The sequence below is a fragment of the Terrapene carolina genome, unplaced genomic scaffold (genome assembly GCF_002925995.2).
Source record: "Terrapene carolina triunguis isolate 2854851 unplaced genomic scaffold, T_m_triunguis-2.0 Scaffold211, whole genome shotgun sequence".
Lineage (NCBI taxonomy): Eukaryota > Metazoa > Chordata > Testudines > Emydidae > Terrapene > Terrapene triunguis.
In genome coordinates this window covers 23,791,847-23,814,601 of record NW_020664562.1, presented here as the reverse complement: position 1 = coordinate 23,814,601, position 22,755 = coordinate 23,791,847, and the positions used below count along the sequence as shown (strand labels likewise).

The 22,755-nt window shown below is 44.6% G+C and overlaps 1 protein-coding gene across 1 annotated transcript in view; it reads right to left on the bottom strand.

Annotated features, from left to right (window-relative positions):
- LOC112109879 (probable ATP-dependent DNA helicase HFM1) overlaps positions 1–22,755 on the bottom strand; it is an 84,624-nt gene that overhangs the window by 41,917 nt on the left and 19,952 nt on the right. Inside the window, exons 9-14 of the mRNA XM_024204599.2 lie at positions 22,068–22,268; positions 21,893–21,981; positions 13,265–13,308; positions 12,548–12,649; positions 9,896–10,041; positions 603–697 (exon numbers count right to left, since the gene is read on the bottom strand). Of these exons, the coding sequence (XP_024060367.2) occupies positions 603–697; positions 9,896–10,041; positions 12,548–12,649; positions 13,265–13,308; positions 21,893–21,981; positions 22,068–22,268 (677 nt within the window). The remainder of the gene's footprint in view (positions 1–602; positions 698–9,895; positions 10,042–12,547; positions 12,650–13,264; positions 13,309–21,892; positions 21,982–22,067; positions 22,269–22,755) is intronic.

The following is a 22,755-nucleotide window of genomic DNA, read 5'->3' as shown; positions in this document are numbered from 1 at the left end:
CTGACAGGAGCCTGCAGCACACATCTGCTCTCCTCCTCAGTCGGCCCAGACTGAGTGGAACTGCTCCCTCTTATACTGCGATTCCAGTTGGAGCATGCCCAGCAGGGATGACAGGGTGCAGCTTCCTTGGCCCAGAGCCTGGGGTTAATCCCCTCTATCCCAGTGTGGGGTAGGTATACCCCATCACATATGGGAACACTGCAAAGTTCATCTTTTTTTCTTGGACTACTGGAAAGGGAATGGGCTCAGGATTGGAGTGTTTGGTAGATATCTATGATGTTTTAAATTTACAGGATAGATGCCCAAATTACAGAATTTATTTTTCTCAATTAAAAACTGATTCTTTAAAAAAAAAAATACTACAAGAAAGCTTCTGTGATTTCTTTTTTGCACTATCTAAATATTGTTTGCTTTTCTTGTTGATTAGTATTCTCTCAGTCACTGAATAGATAAAATGAAGTTTCCACCTCTGGTGTACCTCTATATGATTTCCCCATAAACCTGTTTTTTTATAATCCGTGGGATGATAAGCCAAAAGAACAAGAAAATACATTCTGTTGGTTCTATCCAGCAGTATGCTTGTGGCAAAATTACTTGGTTACCTGCTTTCTATTGTATCTGCACCATTTAACAGCTGTACATATTTCTCTCTTGTACTTAACCTCGTCAAGATAACTGCTGTAGCTGTAGTGTCAAACTGAAAAAAAAGTACTTTAAGATTTAGCAGGAGACACCTAAAATATGCATTTCATATCTTTGGTAACAATTCAAAATGTATTTTAAAAATGTTATGTTTAACCTGTTGAGGAATGCCAAGGCATCAACAACTGAAAGACAAATCCATTTGCACATTGAACAGTACCTGAACTTTAAAAAAAAATAACTGTTTGCATTTGGGCTGGCGCTACTAACCTATTTGCTGTAACACGCATATACTATAGACAGTATTAGGATCAATGAAATTTTGCACAGTTAAACAATACTGTGCATACACAAAAGAGAATCCCACTTATCCTGTGGACAAATACGCATTTAGAAAAATCCATTAACCTCAGTCAAGTGATTTCCACATCCCGCCTCACCCAAGCTGCATGTCACCACCACAATCCTTCTGAATGAGAAGGACTGGAGAGAATTCACTTTGTAGTCGTTCAATGCACTCTGCAGTGCTGGACATTAGTCTTATGATTAGCGAGATTGTCAATTCTTCCCTCAAGTGGGAAGCAGCTCTTAAATGAATGATTATTAAACACAAGCTCAGAAAACCAATTCTTGACACTGATAATCTCATTAATTATTGCCAAATGTTAAAAAGCCTGAAAATGAACCGTTAAGAGATACACCAAGTTCCCTACTGACTTCATTACTCACTATCAAGTTACCACATGTACTCAGCACCCAACCTTCACTTTCCCTCTTGCTTTGTTCAGAATTGGAAATATAAAGCTAAATGTATATTGTTAATTTTTGTATGGGAATTTTCCAAGTTTTTTAATTTGGATCGGTGTATGTGGTACATATGAAAACAGCCCTGAATCAAATAACTCTTCCTGATTCAGTATGAGAATTTAAGCACATGCTTAAAGTTAGGCATATGCTTAAGTATCTTTCTGAATCAGGACCTCTAGCAGCAAAATCATGTATCTTTTTTTTAAATGGCCAAAGATAAATGTCTTGTCCACATATATATTCCAGTTATCATTTGTGTGTGCTCCAGGAGCTTGAAACCGGAGTCTTTTGTCCAACAGTGTCCATTGGGAGGCACACAAGCCCAAAGTGTTCTCATGCCCCTTACCAACAGCATACAGGGCAGAGCAAGCCAACCACCACAGAATTCCAGCTGTACAGGACTCCATAGCACAAGGGAAGGAAGCTGGATTGTGGAATATACTAATGGCCAAATTCTCAAAGAAGTGAAGGTTACTTGTAACTAGAGTTCTTTGAGATGGCTCCGCTTATTCACACTTATGGGTACTGCGCCTCCTAGTGGTGCCTAATAGTAGAACCTTCTCCAAGCAGTGTCTGTTAGAATGCTCACGCAACCTTTCCTACTACTCCTCTCCGCATTTCTTAATATTCTGAGGATGAGGCTATAGAAGAGGCTGCAGCGCCCTCTACCACCTGTGTTCCTTCCGCCACCATCCCAGAGATACAGAACAATAGGACCCTAAGAAAGAGCAGAAGACAGGAAGAAAGTGTGAATATGCAGAGCCATTTCAAAGAATTCCAGTTACAAGTAAGTAACCTTCATTTCTTGTTCGAATGGCTCTGTGTATTCCCACTCACGGGTAGTTTTATAAACAGTACTGAAAATAACCTAAAGGAGAGAACAGAGTAATAACTGAATAGTGACTGAAGCACTGCTGTGACATCTACTGTCTGCCCTGGAAGCCAAATTGAGAGAATAATGTTTACTAAATGTGTGAACATAAAAAATGGTTACTAACCTTTCCACAACTGCTGTTCTTAGAGATGTGTTGCTCATGTCCATTCCAATGTAGGTAGGCATGTGCTCACTCTGAGCATAGCCACTGGAAAGTTTTCCCTCAGAGGTATCCGTTAGGTCGGCTCTGGTGGCCCCTGGAGTCGCACACTCATAGCACCGGTATAAAAGGTCCTGCTGACCCACAACCCCCTCAGTTACTTCTTGCTGGCCAACTCCAACGGAGGGGTAGGAAGGTAGGTCTTGGAATGGACAGGAGCAACACATCTCAAAGAACAGTTATGTAAAGGTTAGTAACTATTTTTCTTCTTCGAGTGCTTGCTCATGTCCATTTCATGTAGGTGACTCTCTAGCAGTTGCAAATGGAGGATTCAGAGTTTATTGACCTGCTGATTGCAACACCTCTCTGCCAAATCCAGCATCATCTCTAGCCTGTTGGGTGACGGGGTAGTGAAAAGTGAAAGTGTGAACCAACAACTATATTGCAGCTCTACAAACGTTCTGGATAGGACATTTTGTGCTACAAATGCTGCTAAAGATGCTTGGGCCCTTGTGGAATGTGCTGTCAGGGCAGCTGGGGCAGGGACCTTTGCCAGGTCATAGCATGTGCTGATGTAAGATGTGATCCACAATGAAATACTCTGGGTTGAGATGGGAAGACCTTTCATCCTGTCTGCACAGGCCACGAATAGTTGAGTAGTTTTCCAAAATGGCTTAGTCCTTTCTATGTAGAAAGCCAGTGCACATCTGATGTCTAGCGAGTGGAACCTCTGTTCTTCTCTGTTGGCATGTGGTTTTGGATAGAAGACCAGTAGGAAGATATCCTGGTTACTATGGAACTGGGAAAGCTGGATGAGGACGCAATTGGACCTTGTCCTTGAAGAATACCATGTTATGGTGGTTCTGAAGTAAGGGCCCAGATCTCTAAGACACTTCTGGCACAAATAATGTTCACCAGGAAGGTCACCTTCCAGGACAGGTAGAGCAGAGAGTATATTGCCAGTAGCTCAAATGGAGGTCCTGTCAGTTTTGACAATTCCAGGTTGATATCCCTGGGAGGGATTGGTTGCCATACCTGGGGGTACAATCTCTCAAGGCCCTTAAGGAACCAATTACAGATGGTGTTTGAAAACACGGAACGGCCATTCATCCATGGGTGAAAAACTGAGATTACGGACAGATGACCTACTTAGACCTTGTTGTTTTAGGTGTAGTAAGTAGTTCAGAATAAATGCTATTGTTGATAGCATACACAAGACACCCTTCTGCGTAGACCAGATCGAGAACCTATTCTTCTTTGCCAGGTAAGTCGCTCTGGTGGATGGCTCTCTGCTCCCTAGAAGTACCTTGCAAACCTGCCCTGAGCATGCTAGCTCTGAGGGGTTCAGCCATGGAGCTTCCAGGCTGTCAGATGAAGGGACTCGAGGTTAAGGTGGCACAGGTTGCCCTAGTCTTAGGAGATCAGGTTTGGATACAGAGGTAGAAGAACTGGCATCTCCAAAGAGAGGTCTAAGAATGTGGCGAACCAATGCTGGCGGGGCCAAGCAGGGCTATCAGGATGACCCACGCTTTGTCCTTTCTGATCCTCAGCAAGACTTTGTGTATTAGAGGAATGGGAGGAAATGCATAGAAGGGATGACCCGTGTAGGGGATAAGGAAGGTGTCTGCGAGAGATCCGGGGCTGTTACCCAGGAGGGAACAGAATTGGAGACACTTCCTGTTGTGCTTTGTCACGAACAGATCTATCTGGGGAGTTCCCCATCTCTGGAAAATGGTGTTCACAACATCTGGACGAATGGAGAAAGATCTGCTGAGGTGATCCGCTAGCTCGTTCTGAGATCTCAGCAGATAGGAGGCCTGGAGGTGGATCAAGTGCGTTATGCAGAATTCCCACAAGCGAAGTGTTTCCTGGCACAGGTGAGAGGAGCATGCTCCTCCCTGCCTATTGATATAAAACATCACCATCATGTTGTCTGTGAGATCTGACACATTCTTGCTCGCCAAATGGGTCTGGAATGCCTGGCATGACAAGCGAACTGCTCTGAGCCCCCAGACATTGATGTGTGTAGCGAGAGCTCTTCCGGAGACCAAAGGCTCTGAGTTCTGAGGGAACCCAGAAGAGCACCCCAGCCTATCACTGAAGCATCTGTAATGAGAGACACAGATGGTTGGGGTCAGCAGGTTTAACCACCAATTGAGAGAGGTGATCACCGACAGGGAACCGTGATAACTGTGTCCAAACAGTGTCAGTTTGACGAGTATACAGACGCCAGCCATGCCTGGAGAGGTCTTAGTTGAAGTCTCACATGCTGCACCACTTACGTGCATGAGGCCATGTGGCCCAGGAACTTCAAGAAGTTCCTCGCTGTAGTGATGGAGTGATCTCTGAGGTTCTCTATAAGCATCACTATTGCTTGGAACCGTGCTTCTGGGAGGAAAGTTCTGGCTTGGACAGAGTTGAGGATCACCCCGATAAACTCTATCCTCTGAACCAGGGAGAGGGTAGACTTCTGAACGTTTATCAGCAGACCCAAGTCCTGAATGTTGACTGGATTAACTTTATGTCAGACTCCACCTGGCCATTGGTCTTACCTCTGACCAGCCAGTCACCAAGGTAATGGTAGACCTGAGCCCCCTGTCTCCTCAGGAAGGCTGCAACGACCGCCATGCACTTTGAGGGGTTGCTGGCAGGCCATATGGGAAAACCGCAAATTGGTAGCGCACGTGGTTCACGATGAACCTGAGGAACCTTCGGTGTTCCTGAAAGAAAGATCGAGATATGGAAGCAAGCAAGCATCCTTCAAATCAAGGGTGGTGTACTAGTCCCCAGGATCCACGGAAGGGATAATGGAAGCCAAGGAGACCATGCAGAACTTTGACTTCTTCATGTATCTGCTGAGCTTTTGCAGGTCCAGAATTGGTCTGAGACTGCCGTTGGCTTTCGGGATAAGGAAATATCAGCAGTAGAATCATCAGCCCTCTAACTCTGGTGGAACCTCTTCCATGGCTCCCACCCTTAGGAGCGACTGCACCTCTTGGGCTAGAAGTAGCTCATGAGAAAGGTCCCTGAAAAGGGATGGGGAGGGTGGGAACAACTGAACTAAAGAGTGTATCCCACTGCTATTATGCTTAGCACCCAGTCGTCTGTTGTAATGCGGGCCCACACCTGATTGAAATGGGATAAACGGTCCACAAAAACTGGAGAGGCTGGATCCAAATTCTATCCTGGTATGTCATCCTCAAACGTCCCATTAAAAGGCCTGCTTGGACCTACCAGAGTGTCGGGGGGGAGGGGGGAGGAGAGGCGGGGCAAGGCGTAGATGTGGATGAGGATGGGGGCAGAGGTCTTCTCCTAAAGCTCCTGCTCCTTTCCCTTTGGTAGTCTTGCCAGGCAGGTGGTGGGAAGAATCGAGCAGCCAGTTGAGGCTTATAATGTTTCCTTGTGGGTGCCAGTGTATAAAGTCCTAGAAACTTCAGAGTGGCTGTAGTGAGTCGGTGTGGCTCCCCACCACCCCGGAGAGGGATGAGCCCATCCGGAGGCCGGAGTGGGTCGAGCTAGGGAGCTCTGAGCCCGCCCCTCAGAGGGTCAGGCGGCGACCCGGAAGTATAAAGGCTCACCCTCAGAGCTCAGTAAGGACCCAGCTGCCGGAGAGGCCAGACGCCTCCAGCCTAGCCCACGACTGGGAAAACCCCGCGGCCCAAGGTACACTTGCCCTGCGGTCACTACCCGGAAGAACCCATGGTGCTGGACCCCCCAGAGGACAACACTCTGACCCAGGTACTACCCGAAGGGGAGTCTGGAAGTAGCCAGGGGCAGCCGACCCTAGTCTGGCTGCAGCACTACCAGAGCCCATGTCAGTGTGTTGCGGCCAGGATCCCCACTGACACAGCAGCGGGTCTTCTGCCCAACTTGTGGGTGGCAGTCTCCCAGGCCTGTGGAGGCTTGGGCCTACTGTTGTTGCTCAGCCCTGCCTGAGGGCCTGAGCTCCTGACTCTGTACTGCCCTGCCCTGCCCTAGGGCCTGGGCTTGCTACTAATTGTACTGTTGTTGCTCAGCCCTGCCTAAGGGCCTGAGCCCCTGACCCACTGTTGCCCCGCCCTGACCCAGGACCTGGACCTATTTCTATTGTATTGTGGTTGCTCAGTCCTGCCTGAGGGCCTGAGCATCGGACTCCTTGTTGCCCTGCCCTGACCCAGGGCCTGGGCTTATGGTGTTTGTTCTAGTTCTTCAAGGGCTGCCGAGGAAGACCCCGCAGCCAGACTAATTCCCCCGAACCTTAACTGTGTGTAGGGAGCCGGTGTGGCTCCCCACCACCCCGGAGGGGGTTGAGCCCCGGCAAACCCTTGTACAGTGGCTCTTGAGTCCTTTAGGCTGTGCAGCTTGGAGTCTGTCTGCTCAGAAAAGGGTGATGTGCCCACAAAAGGAAGGTCCTGCAAGGTCTGTTGGACCTCATGCAGCATGCCCGAGGATTGAAACCATGAGCTTCTGTGCATTGCCACCGCTGAGGCCATAGATTGGACTGCAGAGTCTGCATTATCCAAGGCTGCTTGCAAGGATGCCTTTGCACCAATTTGCCTTTCTCCACAGGAGCTACAAATTCTTGTCTGGACTCCTGGGGTAATAACTCCTTAAATTTCAGCATGGAATCCCAGAAATTAAAATCGTACTTGCCCAGGAATGCCTGCTGATTCATGATCCTGAGCTGGAGGCCCCCTGTTGAACAGCTCTCTCTGCCAAAAAGGTCTAATTGGGGGTTGGCCCCTGTAGCCCATTTTTCCCCCTCACTGGCTGTTGACACCACCAAAAAGCCCAGTGGTGGATATGTGTAAAAGAAACTCACAACCCTTAGCTGGGATAAAGTATTTGTTTTCAGTTTTCTTTGCTGTTGGCTGAAGAGATGCTGGGGCCTGCCATAATGCCTTGATGGGGTCCATAATGGCCTTGTTAAGGGGCAATTCCACTCTTGATGGGCTGTGACTATTAGAATGTCCACTAGGGCATGGGAGGACTCCCTGATCTCTTCTACTTGGATCTCCAGGTTTTGAGCCCCTCTTAAGGAGCTTCTGATGAGCCTTGTAGTCATCCTGGGAGGGTGCTACATCTGCTCCCACCACAGTCTCATGAGGAGAAGAGAAGGAAGCCTGTACTGGTAGGGGGCACTGTTCTTCACACTCAGCACCAGACAGGTCTCAAGGTGCTGGCTCTTGCTATTTGGCACTGGCCTCAGTACTGAAGCCTGGGTCCTGCTCTGACTGGAGCAGTGGAAGTGCTCTGGACTTAGACACCATGGAGTATGACCTTCTGCAACGAGTCCTCTGCATTGTCCGGAAAGCTCAGGGGTTCCAGAATGGCCACTGAACTGCATCTGCCACTGCCCCGGGGGCCACACTGTGGATGGGATGCCTTGGCTTGGGTCCATGACAGGATAGTGCTAATTGGAGTGACGGAGTCAGTTCCTGCGAGAGGCATATGACTCAGCCTTCGACTCTGTCTCCGAAGACTCCCCTCCTGAAGACAAGGGAGGAGCGGTGCTAATCAGTGCCAGCGAGCAGTGCTGAGAGGGACTGTTTCGCTTTTGAAGACACCTGGGGCCTCAATGCTGCTGAGGTTGTTTCTCATCAGTGCCACTGCTGTCAGCTCCTGCATAGCTGGAGACGCTGGTACTGGCAGTGTGAGTAGGTCTCTCACTGCGGCAAATGTGTCTGGCGTCGATAGTACTGCCAACAAAGTATCTCCAGTGGCTCTCCTGCGGTGGTGAGTTCATTGGTACGGGACTCAACAGTACCCACTCTGGGGCTGGTGTTAATGGCACTGCACAGGTTGCTGAAGCTGTGGAGTGTCCCAACGCAGGTCGCACTCTACTAGTGTTTCCCTGCCCCGTTGACCTCGGGGATGGGGATAGACCACTATCAGTCTTCTTCTATTTCTTCCTCGGTACCAGTGATGGAGCGTGGTGCCGAGGTTCTCTCACTGGAGCATTTTTCTTTGGCACCGGAGATGGTGGATGGTGCCAAGGCTCTCGAAAGGTAGAAGGAGCATCTTTTCTCAGTGCCAGTGATGAAGAGCAGCGCTGAGGATCTCAAAGAGTAGCCAGAGCACTCCTTATTGAGACTGAAGTGCTTGGTGCCAAGTCTGAGTGGTCCGGTGCCGATGGAGGCCTTAGCGCTGCCTCCATTAGGATAAATCTCAGTCTGGAGTCTGTATCCTTTTTGGTGCAGGGCCTGAAGTCTTTACAGATCTTACAACGTTCTTATATGTGAGCTTCCCCCAGTCACTTAAGGCAACTGGAATGGGTGTAACTCACAGGCATAGGCTTGTGGCACGAGGCACAAGACTTAAAACCTGGAGACCAAGGCATGCCCCAGTACCAGGCAGAGACTAACTCCACTAATCTATCTAATAACAGAAATTTAACTACTATCAACAAGAGATAACTATATACAATATAGGGTTGAAAAAGTCCACTAAGGGTGTACTTGCAGATTGCAAGGATAAGGTAGTTCCAGCGACGGTCACAGGCAGTAAGAAGGAACTGAGAGGGCTGCGGCTCCTGGCAGGACCCTTTATACTGGTCCTAGGAGCATGCAACTCCAGGGGGCAGCAGAGCTGACCTGATGGATACCACTGAGGGAAAATTTTCCAGTGGCAGTGCTCGGGGCAAGCACACACCTACCTAATGGAATGGACATGAGCAAGCACTTGATGAAAAACTCCACGTTGCAGCCCTGGAAATTTCAGTAACAGGGACTTGCTTAAGGCAAGCAAAAGAGGCTGCCACAGCTCTGGTAGAATGAGATCATACCATCATAGGTACAGGAATTTCTGCTAATGTGTAACATTCAACAATACATTTTTTAATCCATTTAGAAACAGTTTATGGCAGTGGATTTCAATCTTTTTAAATTTGCAGACCTCTTAAAAGTTTCTAATGGAGGTGTGGACCCCTTTGGAAATTGGAGGTCTGCAGACCACAGGTTGAAAACCAGTGGTTTAGGGAGACACAATATGACCCGTGTGATTTTTAGCATAAAACACAAATGATCTAGATAATTTTCAAAAACTTTTAGTTTTATTTAAATAATATGCAAGAGCTCTGTGATGTCCTTCTCAGTACTACACACACAATTCCAAATGAAGCTGCACAATTTATATAAAAGGTATTATAATATTTGCATATTATTCAACTTTCCATTCCTTATGCAATCTAACATCTTGCTTTTCGGACTACAGTTGCACACAGATCAGTGGAGATCTCCATTGATCTGTCTACAGTGTCACACAGTTCTCTTTGTTCAGTATTATTTTAACTCAATAATTCACTTACAAATAAATCTTTAAAAAGCAAATGCTATCCCTTAAGTTGTGGGTATTTTTTATTTGTCAAGTGTATACTGTAGCTTTTACTAAGCCAAATTTAGAAAGCATTAATATAAAATACACAGTTAACTTACTTGAGGCCTCCCTGCTCTCCCAATCATTTGCAGAATATCTGTTTCACTGTATTCTTGAAACATTCCTCCAACATAGTGCATTGTAGATTTTATAACTACCAGGTGTGCGGGTAAATTTACTCCCATAGCTAAGGTACTAGTAGTAACTGAATCAGATTAAAGCATATTAATTTAATAATAAACAGTATTCGGTATACTAGCAAGATTTTAAATAAAGCAGCAAATATATGGTCCAATCCTGTGAGGTGCTAAGCACTCTCAACTCTAATGAAATCAATGGGAGGAAAGGGCACTGAAGAGCTCATAGGGCCCATAATCTGTATATACATTCATATGCAGTATTTCACTGTATCTGATCATGATTTCTGTGTTGTCAAATGCTCCCTTAAAAACTAAATATAGCCAACATATTTGTATTTAAATATTTGTTAACATTTACAGGTAAATCAGGGTCCAGTCTTTCATTCCTCGTGCACCAAAATCACATTGAAGTAATTGCTAATCATTCAATACAAATAGTTCAGGAACTGTTTGAATATAGCCATTACTTCATCCTGTTTTGTAGTGACTGTATACTTAAGGACAGTTTTCGGGTCTTTTAATTTGCCTGTAAAGTGACATGCACATCTATAGTACTAAAATAATTCTCATAATAATGTATTTTTCATGACCCACCAGTCTCAAACTCCAGGCCCACAAGGTTCATTAGAGCAGTGGCAGATTAGCCACTGGGCCTGTACGGGACCCTGGAAAAATGGGGGTCCCCACGCTCCTGCTGGGGAATGGGGTTGGGATGCAGGGACTTGCCACGTTCCGCTCGCCCAGTGCTCCTGCTGGGGAGCAGGGGAAGCCCCCACGCCCCAACCCTGCTCCCCAGCAGGAATGTCAGGCAGGCGGAGCGGGGCAAGCCCCCACACCCCAACTCCATTTCCCCAGAAGAAGTGCATGGGGGGGACGACTGCAGGCAGAAGGGGTGGGGAGGGGCCACCACTTGCTCTGGCCCAGGGCCCTAGGCCCCACAAAAGCTTAATCCACCTCTGCATAGGAGCAACCAGGCTCCAACCCTCCACATGGTAGTATTCTGGCAACAGCCTACTTGAGAACCATGAAGCCCACCCCCATTGGTGAGATTCTGCCCCTAAGGTCTGATTTGTGGAATCCCCAAGTGGCTATTTGGCCCACTGTCCCTACTTAAGCCAGCAACAGGAAGCCATCTGAACAACGAGGCTCCACCCCCTTGCTTTGTCCCAATCCCACTATCTACTCGTGCTTCCCCAGCTTGATCTCCTGTCAGTCTGACCTGCTTAACTCCTGGCACTGACTGGTGGTTCCTGACCTCCATTTTGTCCCCTGCTCCTGACTCCCTGGTGTAAGGGACCAGAGTGTAGGCAGACTTGCCTAGCAATCACAGGTGGGTTGGGGTCCACATGTCAAGGATGGAAGTCAATGAACAGGGATCAGAGGAATCGCTACAGCTGGGTTCAATAAGCAAGAGTCAGGGTCAGGCTAGAATCAGAGACCAGAGATCAGAAGATGAGGTGAAGTCTGGAGTTGCAGCAGGCCAGAAGTCTGTGTGGTTGCCCAGACAACTTCCTGAGGCACCTACCTGGGTTAAATAGTGCACTTCATCAATCAGAGGGCTGCAGGGTACTCTCACTCTGGGTCATTTGGGAGGTACTTCCTGTGATGCCTACTTTCCACAATGCTCCCTGGATGTGGCTCTGCAAGCCTTCCCAGTGGTACTGTGGGAATGTCAGCTATCCCAGGATCTGCAGACCTAGGTTCTAGTCCACGGATCCTTACATCTGGTATCTGGACCCAACCTGACTCTAGTTCCCGACTCGTGTTCTGATCTCTAGTTTGTCTCCTGATTCTGATCTCCCAGTGTCCCAACTCAACTGATTCTTGACTCCTGTCTTGTAACTGCAGACTTTAGGGTCTGACTACTATGTCTGGCCACCCATCACACAGCGTCAAACACAAAAGACATATTAGTAAATCCAGAGGTGAAAATAAGCCCTGCCCCTTCTGCCCGAGGCCCCACCCCTTCCAGGGCCCAGAGCTGCCCCCCATCTTGCCCAGGAGCCTGGCTGCCCTGTGTACCGGTAAGTCTTTTAAGTTACTTTCACCCCTGAGTAAATCACAAGTGTGTTGATTTATTTGAAGAATCTGGTCATATTTAGATAATATTTTTCACATGTTCAATCCATTTTCTTTAAGAAGAATAGGATAACATGATTAGAACTAAAGAGTTGGCTTTCCGTTTTCAACTGGTATTATTATTCCTCAATGAAGAAGTAATATTCTGACCAGAATTTATTTTTGAAGGGAAAAGAAAAACTGAAGTTAATGGGACTTAGGAATGCAGGATCAAACCCTAAAGTACAGGCCCAGTCATGCAGCCTCACGTGAGTATTAGTATCATTTATACTGTAGTAGCACGTAAAATGTCCTAAATACTTATTGAAACAAATTGACCTACTCGTATACAGGCTGCAGAACCATACTCTCTATCATCATGGATTTCATGTCATAAAAATAAGTGAAAGAATCATAACGTTTACTTTTTCCAAATACGAATCTCCTCACTATATTTAAAAAGAAAAAATATAGTAACAACATTTTGACTTTCAAATGTTTAAGTTTACTTACAAAGTACTGGTAAGTCTCCCCTGGTAAAAGCTCCTTCAATTATTTTTCTATCAGATAGTTCCATACCAGCATGATGATAAGCCACACCACACATTAAAAGATCTGAAAAAGAAATATTATATCCATTGCCTTTACTATCTTTCATCAAGCAAATATTATTAATTCATGTTGGCAAAAATTAGCATTGTTGTACATGGGTGCCAGGTTTGTATAATTTTTGGTGGTTCCCAGAACGGGTCCACGCAGAGCCATCCCATCCATAGGATGGACCGGGGCAACCGCCCTGGGCCCCGTGCTTTGGGGGTCTCCGCGCTTCACGGGGATGCAGGGTCCATGGTAGCCTGGGGAATTAGTGGGGGGCCTGGCACTGGCAGCAGCAAGCAACCCAGCCACAGCCCGCCCCTGCTCTGCCCCCTCCCTGTCCCCATTCCACCCCTTCCCCCAAGTCCCTGCCCTGCCTCTTTCCAGCTTCCACCCCCTCCCCCGAGCAACACCGGAAGCCAGTGGGGCGGAGCGGAGTGGGATGGGGTGGGCTGGGGCCGGGTCGTTCGCTAACCCCCCAGGCCGCCCTGGACTCTGCGTTCCCCTGAAGCGCAGGGACCCCAAAAGTGCGGTAAGCTCAAACATTGATGGAGCTGGGCCCATGTTCCTAAATACTGGTGGAGCATGGGCACCACAGGCTCTCATAAAACTCGCTGCCTATGTTGTTGTACTTACCTCTCACTTTGGTATCTTTTGTTGAATTTGCACACTTTTGTAATCTACATAAAAACGAAACAAAAACAATAAGTACTTTTTAAACCCAAAATTATAAAGCATTTTTACTAATTTATATACAATATGAAGACATACCAACGTGTTTTAAAAAAAGCACAATGATATCCTATGAAGAACTCTGCATAATGACATTAAACTTTGATTCCAGCAGTTACTCATTAAGAGTCATAAGATTTATTCTTCTGTTTAAATTAATTTGTCCTTATTTCTGTCACATCCTTGTGTTTTTCAATACAGTCCTATTTCATATCTACATTTTAGAATACTAAAAGGTCAATGTATATGGCATAATTTTTAAATAATTTTCTCACTTATAATTACCTTTTGGATACTTGAAACTAAAATCTGTTTGTTTTTAAATGACTAAATCCTGTAATCCAAACTCAGGCAAATCTCCCATTGTTTGAGTAATGTCTGTATGTTTAGATAGAGAATTAATATCCAGGAACCTGGGTTGTAAATCTACAGCACTTCAGCATTTCATGCACTAACTGACCGTGTGGACCCTGCTACCACATACTGAAAGTTCTGTAGAGCACTTTCACTTACTGCTGATTCAAACAGCAGTAAGTCAAAGAGTACTATGGGAGTTTTAGTGCACAGCAACAGATCCACATACAATTTAGTTCACAGCAGGCAAGTGCACTGTACATTTACACCCCAGGTTGCCACACGATAACCCTCCTTATAGGCAAAACCTAAATTTCATTATTGCATCCTCCCACGGTAAAATCTACAAGAGGAAGACCGTGAGTGCCAGAAACTCTATGAAGTGAGCCGTGGAGAAAACACGGAGAGTAACCTCCAAACTGCATATCTGCCAAGGATCCACTCACAAGCAACTGCCCCTTCACACTGTTCTTTGAGGCTACTTTCCCTCATTCACTGATTCCTCCCTTTTGTACGACAATCACCCTCAGCAGCAACATGAGTTTATGGGTCTTCTAATGGGTGGCATTAAAGTGACTACAGATTTGTAAGGAATGTTTCCACCAATCTGGGAGGAGAGCATGCCACAATGAGTGGCATTACCTATCAGCTCCACCAGATCAGACCCACTCCTGACCAACCTCTTGAGAGTTCACTATGAGTCCCAACATCATAGTAGTTCTCTAATATAGCTTCCATAGGTTTGGGGAAAGAAAGAGAATGCTAAAGAGTGACTCTTCTTTTGCATCTCACTTACTTTGTGCAGGTTTCTCTCCACTACATCAACCTAAGTGAAGAGGTGCATATGGCCCTGAATAAGTATTGAAGAATTTGGATCTGATTATTTTCCCACAGTAAAAATACTGTGTGCTTTGTAAGCCTGTTCATGAATGTTGGGCTATTCATGTCAATATTCTTTGAATATTGATGAATTTGGACTTGGGAAAGAAACATTTATGGACATAATCTTGCAGTATTTTCTCAAGCAAAGTTTCTATTCACTTCTTCAAACTACTCTGATTTCAATGAGAGTTTTGACTGATTAATTATAATAAATAGTAATAATAATGACTGGGCTCAAAGAGTTTCAAGAACTTCTCAAACAGACATTAATATAGAAGAGGGCTACTAATAGTTGTTTAATAGTGTCTGAAATTCTGAACACAGAATTGTATCATAATTATTATCTCAAGATCCATTTGAAATCTGTTTTTTAAAAAAACAGCCTTCAAATAAACTGTAATGTAAGTACTGTTTTAAAATATACATGTAGGCCTCAATTCAGGAAAGTACTTAAGTATGTGCAAATGTCCATCAATTTTACAGAAAACACTTAAGCATGTGCTTAAATCCCATTGATTTAAAATGGGAATTAAACTTGTTCTTAAGCATCCTTCTTGAATTGGGCTCTAATAAATGCATTTGGGATTGAACAAGACACACAGCTCCTATCATTCCTACCAGGAGTTGTACAAATGAAAATGTAGCTTTGATATAACTACCTGGTGAAATAAATAATCACTAACAGAAGTTAGGACTGTGTTTACTAAGGACTTGATCCTGCAAAGACTTACAGTATCTTAAATTAGGCACGTGTATCTGTGAGTAGTTCAACAAAACCATATCCAGTGGGACTATTCATATGTGTAAGTCTTTGCAGGCTCACTGGAAATTAATGTTTTTATTCTTCAAAAAACAGGTAATTTAAAATAGTAAATGCATTTAATGTTCATGAAAAGTACCCAAAAGACATCCTTCAAGAAGAGATTCCTTTATTTAGAGGAAATAAGTATAGCTCAGTCAAAAGAAATGCAAGTTGGATTACACAGTCCTATAAATGTATCTCAACCCTATTCTGCAGAGAGCATTCTAATGGCGAGAAATTCCACATTCCAGTCTGCATGGTCCATTCAGTCCCTGGCCACTAGTGAAATTTCCCAGCAAGGGGGCCAACCGCAATAATGATTTTGAGATATAGATACCTCTCGACTAGAAATTGTATTGAACCCACCAACCCTCTTCACATGGCCCATAGAATGGCTAGAATACACGTATGCTTTTATTATAGCAGGGACAAAGGACAGACAAGAAGGAATATAAGATGTTCATTAGATTTCCCTTCTAGATGTCTGAATACTAACATAAGAAGTATGGGGAATAAACAGGAAAACCTAGAAATACTAGTGAATAATCACAATTATGACATAACTGGCATCACAAAGACTTGGTGGGATAATTCACATGACTGGAATATTGGAAAACAAGGTTTCAATGTGTTCAGGAAGGACAAGCAGGGAAAAAAGGGAGGAGGTGTTGTATATCAAAAGTGTATACACTTGCACTGAGGCTGAGGCAGAAGTGGGAGGCAGACCTGTTGAAAGTCTCTGGGTAAGGATAAAAGGGGTAAAAAAAACAAGTGTGATGTCATAGTGGGGAACTATAATAGACTACCTAACCAGGAAGAAGAGGTGGATGAAGCTTTTTTAAAAACTAACAAAATCATCCAAAGCACAGAACTTGGTGGTGATTGGAGACTTCATCTACCCAGACATCTGTAGGGAAAATAATGCAGCAGGACACAGATTATTATTCAACGAGCTTTGGAATGCACTGGAGACAACTTTTTATTACAGAATGTGGAGAAAGTGACTGGGGCGAGGCTACTCTAGATTTGATTCTGACAAACAGGGAGGAACTGGTTTAGAATTTGAAGTCAGAAGGCAGCTTGGGTGAAAGTGATCAAGAAAAGATAGAGTTCATGATTCTAAGAAATGAAAGGAGGGAAAACAGAAGAATAAAGATAATGGACTTAAAAAAGGCAGATTTTGGCAAACTCGGAGAATTGGTAGGTAAGATCCCATGGGAAGAAAGTCTAAGGGGGAAAAAGTTCAGGAGAGTTAGTAGTTCCTTTTTTAAAACAACTGCCAAGGGGCACAAGAGCAAACTATCCCAATGCATAAGAAACATGCAAGAAGACACCACTGTGGCTTAATCATGAGATCTTCAATGATCTGAAACTCAAAAAGTGGAACTAGGTCAAATTACAAAGGATGAATATAAAAAGAACAACGCAAGCATGTAGAGACAAAATTAGAAAGGCCAAGGCACAAAAAAGAGATTAAACTAGCTAGGGACATAAAGAGTAACAAGAAAACATTTTACAAATACATTAGAAGCAAAAGGAAGATCAAGGACAGGGTAGGCCCATTACTCAACGAGGAGGGAAAGACAATAACAAAAAATGTAGCAATAGCCTAAGCGTTAAATGCCTTTTTTGTTTCAGTTTTCACCCAAAAGTTTAGCAGACATCGGACACCTAACATAGTGCACATCAGTGTAAATGGGGTAGGATCTGAGGCTAAAATAGGGAAAGAACAATTTAAGAATTACAAAGGCCTTGTCTACACAACAGAGTTTGGTTGACAAAAGTCAGCTTTCATCGACAAAACAGTACACATTACAATGCTTCTTCCGCTGACAAAATATTCCTGCTTTATTTCAAGAGGTGCTCCAATCCTCAGGCGCAGAAAAACATGAATACAGGGCATGGAAAGAACCAGTAAATGAAAATTATAAGAGAGAGGCAGGAGAAGGAGGAGAGTCAGGAATAAATTTTAATGGGCCAGAAGCAGTTGACAGAAGTGATGGAGGTGCATACAGAGATGTTGGAGTCCCTATTCGTATTGCAGGCCTAATACATGTGTGCTCGTCCCTCCCTGCAGCCCATACAGAACTGCTTTCCATGTCCTTCCCAAACCTCTCCCACACATTCCTTGCATCTTCCCAGCCTGTCGCAGTACCCCATTCATTACATCCCTTCAGATGGGTTCCAAAATGATAGCTGGAGTTACAAACAGCTATGAGAGTCTACATCAGGAGACTGCCCCTTCACTGTTATCTCCCTTTCAACCAAGTGTTTTCTGTGTGTTGTTAATTGATATTTAATAAAAACACACCCTCTGAAAGATAATCAATCTTTATTTGTCTCCTGCACACAATGGTTGCTGCTAGAATTAATACACAGTGGCAATTGTAACATTTGCAGACTACAAATCATGGTCAAGAAGCAATTATCAACATTTTCTTGCAAGGAGGGAAATTAACAAAGCATGGCAGAGTGCTTTATAGAAAGTCACATTACTAGTGCTCATTGTTAAAATGGTGCCTTAAAGCCTCCCTGATTCGAATAGTGCCCCCATTGTGCCCCTCTAATAGCCCTGATACCTGGCTGTTCAAAATCAGCCACCAAACAATCTGCCTCCGCACTCCACTCCGGGGGAAATTTTTCCCCATTAACCTCACAAATACTATGCAGCGCACAGCAAGCTGCTATGACCATGGGAATATTTTCCTCATTTAGGTTTAACCTGCCATAAAGGCAGTGCCTGCGAGATTTTAATCTGCCAAACACACATTCAGCCTATTGTTGAAGCGCTCCTTGCTGCTGCCCAGGTTTCCTGTGTAAGGCTTCATGAGACGTAGTAGTAAGGGGTACATTGGGTGTTCCAGGATCACTATGGGCATTTCAATATCCCCCATTGGAATCTTCTGGTCTGGAAAGGAAGTCCCTGTTTGCAGCTTTCTGTACAGTCCTGAAGATGCATGTGTCATGCACCTTCCCTGACGTCAATGAAATGACCTCAGTGATCTACAAGCACTTGCAATACCATAGGGAAATACCCATTTCTATTGATGTACTCCATCGCAAGATGGTCCGGGGCCAAAATTAGGATAGCCATGCCATTTATCACCTTGCTGCAGTTAGGGAATCCCAGTGCCGCAAAGCCATCCACTATTTCATGCACATTTCCAAGAGTCACAATCCTTCATAGCAGGATGAGATTAATGGCTCTGCACAGTTGCATTAACGCAGTCTCAACAGTTGATTTCCCAACTCCAAACTGATCTATGAGTGACTAGTCTGGAGTTGCCAGCTTTCACACAGCGATTACCACACACCTCTCCACTGAAAGGGCAGCTCTCATTTGGGTGTCCTTGCACCACAGTGCTAAGGCAAATTCCACACACAGTTCCAGGAAGATGCCCTTCTGTTTCTGAAAGTTCTACAGTGGCTGCTTGTCATCCCAGACCCGCAGAACGATGCGATCCCACGATTCAGTGCTTGTTTCCCGAGTCCAAAAGTGACAGTCCACCGTGCGCAGCTGCTCCTATTTTTACTATTGCTATATTTGAATGCCAAAAGTAATCTGATGTTGTTTCTTTCCAAGGAACATAGCAGGTCAGGCACCTAGGATTCCTGTTCAGCTCATGATATACAGCATGACTAGCCACGAAGTGTTCATAACAGTGACCACAAAAGTAGAGAGCAGTGCAGGATCCATCCTTTCAGGCAGACATGGCAGGCACACAGTAAACAGTAGCCATTGAAAAATGGCACAAAACGCAGTCAGAAGCCCATGGAATGCTGGGACAGAAAAAACTGTATCATGGGACGTTGAGCTCATACCCATAATGCACTGTGAACCATGTTCCCTCTAGTTTTTTACATCCATGTGCAGAATGAATTTTGTTATGTGCACCAATATGAAGGTGATGTGTGGTGGGGATGGGGCTGAGGGGTTTGGGGTGCAGGAAGGGGTTCAGGCTAGGGCAGAAGGTTGGGGTGTGGGGTGGTGAGGGCGCTGGCTGGGGGGTGAGGGCTCTGGGGTGGGGCCAGGGATAAGAGGTTCACGGTGGGGGAAGGGGCTCAGGGCTAGGGCAGAGGGTTGGGGTGGGGGGTGCTCCAGCTGGGGTTGCAGGCTCTGGGGTAGGGCCAGGGATGAAGGGTTTGAGGTGCAGACTGCCCCGGGGGTGCAGCAGGAAGAGAGGACTCTCCCCAGTCCTCTCTTGCTGCAGCAGCCCGGGGCCAGGGGAGAGGTGCCTCTCCCCGGCCACGGCAGCTCCGGGGCTGGGGAAATGGCGCCTCTCTCTGGCCATGGCAACTCCAGGGCTGGGGCCAGGGGAGAGGCACCTCTCACCTGCCCATGTGGCCCTTGATAGCCTGCTGCGTGGCCGCGCAGCTTAGAGGGAACTTCAACTGTGATCCACTTGGCCTTCCCAAAATTCTAGATGCAGAAGGTGGTGAGTAGCACAGTGGGATAGCTATCCATGGCACACTGCTCTCACTGTCAATGCTAGAGCACCAACTATGGATGTGCTCCACCGACAGAAGAAGCATTGTGTGAACATGCAAAAGGGATGTAATTATAGTGGTTTTTGATCGTCGGCATAACTTGTATCAACAAAACTCTGTAGTGTAGACAAGGCCTTGGACAAGTTAGATGTCTTCAAGTTAGCAAGGCCTGATGAAATACATCCTAGAATACTTAAGGAACTGTCTGAAGAGATCTCTGAACCGTTAGCGATCTTTGAGAACTTGTGGAGGATGGGAGAGATCCCAGAGGGCTGGAAAAAGTCAAATATAGTACCTATCTATAAAAAGGGGAATAAGGACAAACAGAATTATAGACCAATCAGCTTAACTTTGGTACACAGAAACATAATGGAGCAAATAATCAAACAATCAATTTGTAAGCACCTAGAAGATAATAAGGTGGTAAGTAAGAGTCAACATGGCTTTGTCAAGAAAAATCATGTCAAACCAACCTAATATCCTTTGATAGGGCAACAAGCCTTGTGGAACGGGGGAAAGCAGAACATATGATATACCTTGACTTTAGTAAGACTTTTGATTCTATCTCACATGATCTTCTCATAAGCAAACTAGGAAACTATAGCCTAGATGAACCTACTACTTCCAACCTGCACAACTGGTTGGAAAACTGTACTCAGAGTAGTTATCAATCGTTCACAGTCAAGCCTGGAAGGGCATATAGAGTGGGGTCCTAAAGGGATCTGTCCGGAGTCCCGTTCTATTCAGTATCTTCATAAATGGATTGGAGAATGGCATAGACAGTCCACTTACAAAGTCTGTGGATGATACCAAGCTGGGAGGGGATACCAAGCTGGGAAATGACTGCCTAGGAAGGAGTACTGCAGAAAGAGATCTGGGGGCTATAATGGATCACCAAGTAAATATGAGTCAACAATGTAATACTGTTGCAAAAAATGAGCAAACATCATTCTGGGATGTTGTGATAGGGTAGCATCCTGCTCCTTTCTCTTCTGTAGATGCAAACTGCTCTGAGACATTCTGTTCAAACAACTTGTGCAATTTATTTAGTGTTCTCCCTACCACCTTTACAAATGTGTGCAGGTCTACATTTACAAGCATACAGCCCTTAACTCACTGAGCCAAGGAGGGGAGACAGAAGGTATATTCCCCTTGAGAGATCTCTTCTGGCTCTGGCTCTCAAAAGCCTACCAGTCTCTTTCTTCTTCTCTGAGCATTTCCTGCATGTACCTTTTCTACCTACTGGGCTAAGATAATTAGCCTTTGGGGCTCTCCTCAGCCCATCCCAGTCTATCAATTAGGCAAATATTTGGCCCTTAGGTTTACTCCAGGGTGATATAATTGGAGATCCAGCAATCAGAATTCTGGTACAGCTGCTGCTGCCAAACACTTTGTCACAGATGTACTATCAGGAGTGGTGTAAGCAAGACAAGAAGTAATTTTTCCACTCTACTCAGCTCTGATAAGGCCTCAGCTGGAGTCCTCTGTCCATTTCTGGGCACCATACTTCAGGAAAGGTGTGGACAAATTGGAGAAAGTCCAGAGTAAAGCAACAAAAATTATTAAAGATATAGAAAACATGACCTATGAGGACAAATTGAAAAAAATGGGTTTGTTTAGTCTGGAGAAAACTGACTAAGGTCCTAACAGTCTTCATGTATGTAAAAGGTTATTATGAAGAAGGCGGTGATATATTGTTCTCTATATCCACAGAGGACAGGAAAATAAATAATGGACGTAAATTGCAGCAAGGAAGATTTAAGACAGACCTTAGGAAAAACTTGCTAAACTATAAGGGTAGTTTAGCACTGAACTAAACTATCTAGGGAGGGCGTGGAATCTTTGTTTCTGGGGGTTTTTAGGAACAGGTTAGACAAACACCTGTCAGGGATGGTCTAGATAATACTTAGCCCTGCCACAGTGTAAGGACTGGACTAGATGACTTATCGAATTCCCCTCCAGCCCTACATATCTATGGTTAGCAACTACAAGAAATATAAATATACCTTTGTTTCTGTTCCACAGTCATAATAAATTTAGCATCTTTTGCAAGAACTGAAGCAGCCTGCTGTACTCCTTTTCTTGTGGCACAAAACTATAAATAAGAAAATACCTTTTTTATATTAATTGTACTAAGAAAACCAAGAATTTCAAAAGCATTAATAGAAAAATGTATTATACCACAAGGGTTGGTTTTTGTTCAGAGTATGTTTGAATAACACTAGCTATTTTGTAGTTAAGTGTTAAGTCAAATTTGAATTCTGTTTGGTTGCTACTGCAGGGAAATCCAAGAACTATTTTGCGAAGCTTCACAGGTCGATGACTTTCATCTATTTTCAGACATACAGCAGGTCTCATACCATCTGAAAGCCATTCTGCAATCTTTAAAGAACAAGGAAGCAAGTTAAAATGATGCTTGAAAATAATGCATCTGTTATTATACATGCTCTCTTCAAACTACAGCACATACATAATAAAGAACTGGGAAGCAACTATTTTTACTGCCCCACATGCCCTATGACATTGACAAAGAGAGTTTACATGTTAAGTCCTTTTTGTCGTGTCTAAACTAATGAATTCACTTGAAAATAGTTTCTTCACTAATGAGCAGACCAAATTCTGTTCCAAATTACACTGGTACTATTGAAGTCAAAATCTGTCCCCAGGCTTTTGTGACTTGTGTTAGCACCCTTAAAATTTTAATTAAAAATATAAAACTTCAGTACTTGATCAATTTTTGGTTGATATTTCCATATTGTTGGGGCCAAAAGTTGTATCTGCGTTCATCAAGACAGCAGCATTCAGCTGACAGCCCAGAAATGACAACTTTACTTTAAAATTCATGTCAAGCTGATTTTACAGCTTTACT